The following is a 10,275-nucleotide window of genomic DNA, read 5'->3' on the forward strand; positions in this document are numbered from 1 at the left end:
TGTCGATATGCTTTCTGCACACTTATCCCACCTTTGCCCATTGAGCGTCTGAATTTGGCTTCTGGAATCTGATGGCTGAAGTCAGTGGATTTGGCAAGTTGACACGGGTCAGTGGGACATCATCTTCTTCTTCGGAGAGAGATAAAAAACAAGTTTTAATGTCAAAATTCAATTTTAACCAAAAATGTAGCCACACACCATAGGGATCACTAGGCTGTGGCACCGGGGACGGAGACCACATGTCCAGAGGGTCCTGCCTGATGTGCAGGTCTAGTGAGACCAGAAAAAAACACTTTATTAAGAGTGAACTGGTGTGGTGTATTAAACGAAGCCGTGTGTGGTGGTGGTGTTAGGGATCCAGACCAATTTTGCTTGCATAATGCCATCCAAAAATCACAGCTGAGTGACCCAGAATCCAATAATTGGATAATTGCAATAATTGGATAAGGATAATTGCAGCATTGCTACATTTACTTATCTCCCTGTTGCCCCAACATGGTCTATGGCTTCTCCTAATATTCCACATGTGATCGTTGGCCCCATTCAATTCTATGGGCTCACAGTCTTTGTCTTAGGTCTTTGACTCTTACATTATATGTTCGGTCTCCATCAGATACACCATGCTCATACACCTGCCTCCTTCATTGCTGCTCTCCATAAATATTTATCCACCACCTGGGTGTCCCAGCAGCGGCACGCTTCTCTCCTTAGAATTTACTGCCAAGTGTTCTTATGAATAAATGTATCATTTGGATTTTCTGCAGCCTGACATTTCTTGTGCCCATTTCATAAATGTCCAGCGTAAGACAATTATTGTTGGGCTGTATTATCTGTGGGGGAAAAAAATCCACAGCGAGCAGCCTATTACATGGGGTTATTGTAGGCCTTCTCCATAATGTGGACTTCCTGTATTTAGGTTGGAGGTGGCAGCGATGACAAATGTCACACATTCTCCTCAGCAGCTCTGATTCATTATACAGCAAGCCTACAGCACAGGAGAAAATCCCCATTATAATTCATGGCATATAAAGGAAACAGGGCAAACTGTATTCATAGACCTGCGGAGCGTGGAATTTACTGAAAGCCTCCTGCAAAGGATTGTGGGCTGCACCGGTACATCACCCCAGGCGCTATCGATAAGAGATCAGTTTGAATAAGACGGTGTAAGCCAATAGGATTGATTCTGCTGTCTGAGCCCGCTGTGGCGGCTTTTGAAGCTGGAATTGCAGCTTATATTATCTTTCAATGGAGGAGACCATGAAACTAACAGTGTGCAGCAAATATTTTGTTAGGCAGATGAAACAGTAAGGAGGTTGGAGAATAATTACCAACCAGCAGCGAATTTGTTAGTGCAGACTGCAGCTTTGAATGCATTTATCTCGCTCAGTATTGGACATGTTAGGCAGTTGGGGTAAAAATCTGAGGTCTGCTAGACATGTGAGGGGAAAGGGGGTGAAAAGGGTTAATCTAAAGCCAGCAACCCAAAAATACCCTTTTGCATGAAGGGCAGCAGAATAAATAGAGTGTTCTTAATCACCTGCAGCCAGCAGTGGTCTTCCCGGCCCCTTTTAGCTGGGCGCACCACCTGGCGATATTCAGTACTCACCTGGTTGTTTTTGGGTAGTTACTGATAAGTTGGGTCAAAATACAGGGCTGCCAACCACCTAGAATTTCTTCCCACCTGGCCTAAATAAATTTCTGGGTTGAACACTGAATAGGCATATACAGGAATGTTCATCATATCATAAAGATCTTCATCATTTACTAAGCCCACATTGCCCCTTGTGTATGGGGTGCTGCAGCAATTGGTGGAAGGCACCATAGCAGAACATGCATGCCAGGTAGTTGCAATGGGTCAAAAACATGTGCCATGGATTTACCACCACTGATATGTCTCTCATCCACTCCCACATGTGTAGTGACCACCGCTGCGGCCATTGTGACCCCTCTTTTAATGTACAAGCTACAATGACCCTAATGAGTTTTGTATTGTTGCATGCTTGGCGTCTTTGCCATGGAGATGGTGCCCAATCCACATTTCATTATCCTTTTAAAACTTATAACCACGGAGGAATCATTTCAGTCACTCCAACTGAATATGGTAACATTCACCTTTGTCCTTTACTTCATCTCTTTGTTTGCATCTAAAACTTTTTTTGCGGGAATCTGACAACTTTATACCATCACAATGAGACGGGTTGGTGGTCTCCTATAGGTATCACGCTTATTTATATATTGCTTCACATTTGTCAGTATTTATGTCACTTTGTTTGACAAAGGGACCCCGGGAGGTTTCTAAACATCAATGTTGTGTTGTTCCGCTTTGTTGGATATGTGCCATTAAAAAGACGATTTTCTGACACGTTTTCTATTCATAAAACAGGGAATCAGACATTCCCTCAAAGATTCCCTAATGGGAATCCTCTAGATTCATGTGTTTCAGTGGTAGTAATTGATTCCCACCTGGGAATGTTTGAGGGAATGTCAGATTCCCTGATTTATAGAGTGTTCTGGGGATATATTGCAGTGCATGGTGTGCAGTGTGCCACCTTCTATGTTTAAAGACTAAACAAAGCCAGAGCAATGTATGTAAAGTAATTCCATCATTGGTATCAGTGTGAGAATAAGCCTGGCATCATTGTTCAATGCCAGTAATATCTCCTATGCCAGGATATCAGTAATAGGTGCCCTGTTTCTGCCCTTTTGCTGTTCCATATTTACGCCAATATCCATCATTGTGCCATCTCTATACCTCCATTGTCTTCTCTCTGCCCGTCTTCATTGCTGTGCCCCCTGTGTGCCCATTCCACCTGTGCCCATCTTCTGCCCCTGTGTATTACTCTCTTCACCCCACTGCAATACAAAATATGAAACACTTTTCTAATCCTTTCCCCTCTATGTAAACATAAATATTTAGATTTTGGTTGGACATAGAATTTTAACATTTCCTTTACTGGTGATATGTGAATTCAATCATTTGGAAGGGACATGTGGGTAATTTTTCTCCAAGCTTCCCTTTAATCCAGATATTGAATTAAAGATCTGTTAATAAACAAGAAGCTGTGAAATAAATGACAAAACATTTTATTGTGGATAGGAAGATAATATAAAAGTATAGGATGTTACAATAATTCTTGTGTTACAGAGCTAGACCCCCAATACCAGAACACACATTTTTTACATTTAAAAAAATCCTGCGGCACACCACAAAACATTACAAAATGACACTCTGTAGCCAATTCTCTTGTCTCTAAGAATAAACCAGGCAATTAGGCTACCTACTGCCACCTACTGACATGGAAGAGTATTACATTACTCTGCCAGTCACTACAGACATTCTACAATGGCAATTGGATCATTTCCAATGGTACATCTGAAGACGGTTGAAAATCACTGCCCTACTGTATATATACAGCGCTGTGTAATATGTTGGTGCTATATAAATACTGTTTATTAATATTAATAATAATAATATTATAATAATAAAGTCCAAAAACTTACAGCCTTACCCCTCTCAAAAGACCGCCCCTGGACATACACCGGGCCCTGGGTCCTGTCTAAAAAAACTTCTGGATGATCCAGCTCTGCCCTGCCAGGCAGCATTGGGTGACCCCTCATCTAGAAGAAGTTTCCAAGCAGTCTTTCTATTCCCAGGTATCTCCCAATCTCTGACAACAGTCTACTGATTTCTAATACCAGACTACAAATTTAGCAAATCATCATCACACATAAATATTTGCAGAAACGTGCAGTGTATAACTTTGTTCTCAGGGAAACATTCACAGTAAACTTCTCACTTGCAAAATTAACAAAAAGGTGTCATCCAAGCCTAGGGGCCTAAAAACTTCTGCATCCAAATGTGGCTCTCTACCACCTCCTGCTGGTCACAAATTACCACACACACATTTCCTTTTTTTCTTTAAAGAAAATAGTAAAAAAGCAATTAAATGCAAGAACAAAAATACATATTATTGATATACAATGTGCAATCATACATTTAAAAAAAATCAAAATACAAAAAAAGTAATGGCAGAAATATGAGTTTTTGTGTACAAATGAAAACAAAAGGTATAGAATAGGTTTCAGCGAATGCACACCTGCTAAGATAAGGATTTTCTATTTTCAAAAAGTGACAAATATTTCTGGCCAATAGAATGACAAATACCAGTCACATGACAGCCTTTTCCTTGGGGTAAAACTGTGTGGGTTGAGACTTTTCTATGAAATCTATTTGTGAGATCTTTTACTAGAATATTGACAGTTATGGATTTTCAGCAATGTAATGTCTTTTAAAGGATCCCATCTATTAGATCATTAAATCAAAGAACATAGTTAAGGATGGAGTTCATTGGAACTTAAAGTACCTATGATGATGCCACATCCCTTTAATGACTAAATATAGAAAGAAGGAAACAAAATGGGACTTTAAAGACATCATATAATTAATGCTAAATTCAAATCTAAAATGCCAGCAAACTTTATTATTGTATATTACAAGCAACAATTTAACATATTAAAAGTAACATATGATCTTGATACTAACGCTGACCCGACGCGTTTCACAGAAGAAAATATCAAACCTGCTTCATCAGGGGTATGGATCATAAAAATGTATAAAAAATGTGTAAAAAAAAAAAACAAACAAACCCTATATTCATACATTTACACTCATATGGGGGTAGGGGGGGGGCACTGAGAGAGAGGGCATGAGGGTGGAATTAGGTTTTCAGCCCCTGCATTACCAGAAGCTATGCTTAGTGTTGGTATAATTAATTATCTGATCTTTGGGGCTCTGCACAGTTTGTAATAATGGAATCAACTCTAGGGTCTGCTTTTCATATTTCAGCAAGATAAGAAGAGGTAGAAGACAGGTTCTCTTTAATGTTTTAAATATAAAATATATATATATATATTAAAAAAATTCTCATAAAATTATCAGTTGCCCCCTACTGACTGCTACTTTTGCAGGAGAACTCCTTTATAAAGGGACAAAGGTGAACACAAATTCTCTTTCAGGTCTTGCAGCCACATGAGTGCATCCAAAAAGTGCTGAAAAATTGGCATTTCTAAACAATTGCTGCCTCCTGCTCCTCTCCTTTTTGCAGGAGATCTCTCAAATAAAGGGTCTAAACAGGTTCTCTTTACGGCATTGTAACCATTATGCTAAACACACGGTTACATGTAAAAAACTTCTTCGTACAAACGTAATATTTTTTTAAACAAATACCAATTGGCTTCCATTGATTGGCTTCAGGGACACGGCTCGTCTCATTGCGGGATCCCCCAAATCTAGGTTGTAATTTTTACAGAGGCGTTGGATCCAAACACATAGAATGCAGCATAGAGGGGCTCGGTGAAGGTGGCAGTGAAGGTGTACAGGTGTCTGACGAGGTTACTCAGTTCATAGAAGGACACCTGGCCGGCCTTGTAATCCAGATAGACCCGGAATCTGTTGCAGGAAATATTGTGAGATAATATGATTTCTCTCTTGTCGTGTATCACCGAATATCGATTGTTAGAAGACTTAGACAAACACCAGGACTTGTCATTACACCCTAAATATGAGGGATCTCCTTTCCTATCAATGGAGCCGTAGCACACTCCCAATCTCCATTCTCCACATTCACTCATCTCTGTTTCCCAGAAGTATTCCCCTGAATTGAATCCCAGGGTACTCAATACCTGGGAACAGTCCTGGAATCTCTCTGGTGAATCCTCACATGATGAACCTGATGGAGTTTTCACCCAGCTGGCCATTTTTCTATTCTGGGACAGAAGTAGACTTTTTGCTGCTGTCTTCCTGTCCAGTGTGTAGGAATTGCATGGGAAGTAAATCTCTTTCTTTGCCAAAGTAATAATATTTGATATTTTTTCATGCAATGTCTCTACAATCTCAATTTCATCCAGATTTGTGTGGGATATATTTAGGCAATCGTCCTCTCTTCGGTCATTTTGCTTCCCAACGTTATATAACTCTTTTTTCTTTGATTCCTGTAAAACAGTCAGAGGGTCGGTCAGGTCACACAGCTCCTCAATGCGACCCATCTTTCCATGCAACTCGTCCACCTGTAATTCCAGCTGCTTTATCACATCTGAGATGGAACAGCTCACTCTCTTCTCTTGTTTGGAGATCTTATTGAGGACTTTTTCCTCCAGATCATCCAGCTGGATCCTGAGGACACTAAAGATGGCGCTGACTTTCTTTCTTTTTTCTGCTGCTTTATCTTGTACGCATTTCATTTCTGTATAAAGTCTCTGAACTGTTTTCTCAGCTTCTGCTCTGCTAGAGGTCATATTCTGTAGGAGATTTCTCAGGGTTTGCTTCTTCTTTTCCGCAGCCTCATCCAGCGACTCCACTGCATGTCCCTGGTGGTCTCCATCAAGCCTGCAGGTGACGCAGATACAGGTAGAGTCCTTGGTGCAGTAGAACCTGAGGACCTCTTGGTGGGTGAAGCACTTTCGGTGGTCCAGGGAAGTGGTGGGGTTCACCAACACATGTTCTGGGGAATTTCTGTGTTTTTGTAAATGTTTTGCACATAAAGAAGCTTCACAACGCAGACAAGTCTTAACAGCAGCAACAGAGGGGTCACAGTACGTACAGAAGACCTCCGAATCCTCTTCAGGTGGTTCAGTTTGTTGCACAGACAGAAAACGTTCAGCTATGTTCCGGAGGCTTACATTCTTTAGCAGACGAGGCCTTTGCTGAAACTTTCCTCTGCAGGCCGGACAGAAGTACACCTTGGAGGCTTTCTGTGCATCCAGCACACAGGTGATACAATTCTCACAGAAGCTGTGTCCACATGCCAGAGTTACAGGATCTTTATAAATGCCGAGACATATGGAGCAATACAGCTCATCTCTCACATCTAGTGACACCATTGTGGCAGTAAAATGAAAGTGAAATGAAAGTGCAACTTACTTTTCTGGTCTTACCCGCTCCACAGTCCTGGGTGTGTCTGCAGGAAATGATTATTGTTGTGCCAGAGATCAACGCGTCACAGAAATGTTAACCCCAAAGTCTGTAGCCTCTACAATTATTGATGAGAAAATAAAAGGAAATCCACAAAATATCACCAGCACTCTCTTGACAAGTTGATAGTTGACTTTGCAAAAAATTCCCAATTATGTGCAAGAAAATGTGAAAAAACAAGATTTTTTTCCTGCACATGATTGGTTGGTTGTCAGCTTAGCTCATTCAGTAAGCTAAGTGAATTGTTACTTGCAAGGTGAACAACCTGCACTGCTTTAGTCATTTACTCTCCTTACATTCAGGGGGCTGAGCAATTTTCTGTACATAAATTGAATATATTTTACTTATTCTTTTGTTTTCTTTTCAAATATATTTCTAGGGCTTTACATGGAAAGAAGAAGAAAATAATTTGTCAAACAGAAGCAAATGTAAGGTCAGATATAACACAGCTCAACAAAAAAACATTTTTTTTCACTTGCCAAGGACTTTTTTAATATATTTAGTGTATTTCAGGTCTGCTGAATCCAGAAATGACATCAGTTTCATTGAATTGGCTCTAGTTCTTGTGATACGGGAATCGGAATAGACGATTTTACCAACAACAAATATTAACTCAGCATATTATTATCAATCTTTATTGACACCGATGTTTTGCATCTTATATAGTAAATGTAGCATTATTTTCATAAAACTTTCATTTGCCTTCTTTTTATTCATACATTTTCTTTTTTTTTTACAGAAATTTTAGTTCTTCAAGAAGAAGTTGTTTAAATGACCCCAATGAATTTTGCTACATTTGTGGTGAATATTCTCAGCAAAAACAGAAGAAATATTACAGAATTTGTGAAACAAGCATATCTTGTATATTTTGGTATTAAACTGGGGGCCCAAGATAAGTATTGGGCCCCCCATATGGAATGCAAAACTTGTGTAGAGTGTCTACGTCAGTGGAAAAATGGAAAACTGAAAAGTTTAAAATTTGGTGTACCTATGGTATGGGGAGAGCCCAGAAATCATCATAATGATTGTTATTTGTGTGCTGGGAATGTAAAAGGTTTCAATCGTTACAAGAAACACAAGTGGGAGTACGGTGATATGGAATCAGCAAGACGACCTGTGCCGCATGGTGCTGATGTTCCCATAGCAGTGCTCAGTCCCTGATATTCCTGTATCCGACATGGAGGATATACAGGGAGTGTAATCCAGGAGTTAGCAGTGGAAGTGAATATGAAGTGAATATGTTTCATCAAACCAACAGTTCCCCCAAGAAGAGCTCAATGCTTTAATATGTAATTTAATAGGGGTAAGTCTGTCATAACAAGCATCTGAACTTTTATCATCCAGGCTAAAAGAAAAGAACTGTCTGAGAGCGGAAGATAAAATAACGGTTTATAGGACAAGAGAGGTGACACTCCGACCATATCTCAGTAAAGGTGGAGACTTTGTGTTGTAATATCCCTGGACTACTAGCCCATATGGGAGGACCAGAATACCGAGCAGAGGACTGGCGGCTTTTCATAGACAGTTCCACTCCAAGTTTGAAGTCTGTTTTTGTGAAAGACTTACCCTGCCAGCGATCCCGCGTTGTCCGCACCCGCCGCGACCCAGGGGATCCCGGGCACTCTGAAGGGAAGCGTTGTGTCAGGCAGCACATCCGGAACTGCATCCGCTCTGCTCACATCATGGGTATCCTATCTGGACGAACTACTGTTCAGCCAAACAGAATCCCTAGCATTCCTACGGGCGTGCACAGTACAGCGCGGTCCAAGGGTCCTCCTTGCAAGAGGTGAGCGCGCTACCGGGGACTCCTCTTGTATTACCCGAGGGCGAGGAAGCCAGCTGCCCTGCCACAGAATGGGGAAAGTTCAGTTTGAATTCTCTGTGTTACAATGTGCTTGGGTTAGTTCTTTGATTATTGTATTAACCTCTGTTGTCTTCCCCATGATTTGTCACCAGCTCGGACCCGGCCTGATTACTGACTTTACATGAACTCTGCCTGACTGACCTTCTTGTGTTTGACCTTGGCCTGTATCTGGATTACACAATAAAGGCCGTTGAAGGGATTAATGGAGTTGGTTGTGATTTGTGCACCCAGGCGCATTACAGTTTTTCTGCATAATGGCAACTGCTATGTATTAATTCCAATTGGTCACTCAACAAAACTTAAAGAAGAATATGAAAATATCAGAATGGTCTTACAAAAGTTTTGCTACATGAACACCAATGGTCCATATGTGTTGATATAAAAATGGTGAACTTCCTACTTGGACACAAAGTGAATACACAAAGTCCCCATGTTTCATCTGCTTGTGGGATAGAAGAGCAAAGCAGGATCACTGGAAAATGTGACATGGCCTCCAAGGGAAAACATGAAAAAGGTGCAGCGATCATCATTACCGAGCCAACGGCTGACAATAAATCATTCTCCCCCCACTACACATAAAGTTGGGATTAATGAAGCAATTTGTTAGAGCTCTGAACAAGGACGGCGATTGCTGCAAATACATTTGTAGATTCTTCCCTGGATTGAGTAGTGAAATATAAAAGCAGGAATCTTTGATGGAGCCCAGAAACTGATAAATGATGGAAATGTCACAAGTTACATGACTGATACTGAAGCTTCTGCCTGGCACAGCTATGTCATGGTTGGCAGGAACTTCTTGGGGAACCATAAAGCACAAAATTAGGAAGAACGGGTACAAAACTTACACCTAAACTTTAAACATTTGGGTACTACTATGAGCATACAGGTACACTATCTCCATAGTAATTTGCAATAATTTCCAGAAAACCTTGGTGATTTCAGTGAGGAACAAGGGGAGAGGATCCATCAAGATATATAGGTGATGGAAGAAAGGTATCAGATGGGATAGACGCATGATGGCAGAATACTGCTGGAGCCGTGATTGTCCTGATCATCGGCATAGTAAAGGAAGTCATACCAATGGAGTTTTTCAATTACTTCTTTGTGATTAGTTCTGTAATTATACTGAATATAGAATATAGTGACATTAAGTATTTCAAAAATTTAAAATTGTACACGTAGCCATATCTAGTGTAATTATGCCTAAATTTCATGTTTCATTAGTTTTCTATGGAGTTATTATTGAGGTCATATTTTAAAAACTAGAGCCAATCTAGCAAAACCGATACCATATGTAAAATCTGTGAATCAAACATAACTTAAAATGACTTTAATCTGTTTGGCAAGAAAATGTTGACCAGTTATTACTGCCTTGTAATAAGTCTTATCACCACTAGATGGTGCTGAGAGTTCGCTGGATTTCACTATAGACATAAAATAG

General features: G+C 40.3%; 1 protein-coding gene across 1 annotated transcript; it reads right to left on the reverse strand.

The window, feature by feature from the left end:
- Positions 1 to 4,461: 4,461 nt before the first annotated feature.
- LOC140325465 (E3 ubiquitin/ISG15 ligase TRIM25-like) lies at positions 4,462 to 10,275 on the reverse strand. Its single transcript, XM_072403303.1, has one exon. It carries the CDS (start codon positions 6,877 to 6,879, stop codon positions 5,290 to 5,292), a length of 1,590 nt encoding a protein of 529 aa, XP_072259404.1. The 5' UTR covers positions 6,880 to 10,275; the 3' UTR covers positions 4,462 to 5,289.

This window comes from Pyxicephalus adspersus, chromosome 3 (genome assembly GCF_032062135.1).
Source record: "Pyxicephalus adspersus chromosome 3, UCB_Pads_2.0, whole genome shotgun sequence".
NCBI classification, from domain to species: Eukaryota; Metazoa; Chordata; class Amphibia; order Anura; family Pyxicephalidae; genus Pyxicephalus; species Pyxicephalus adspersus.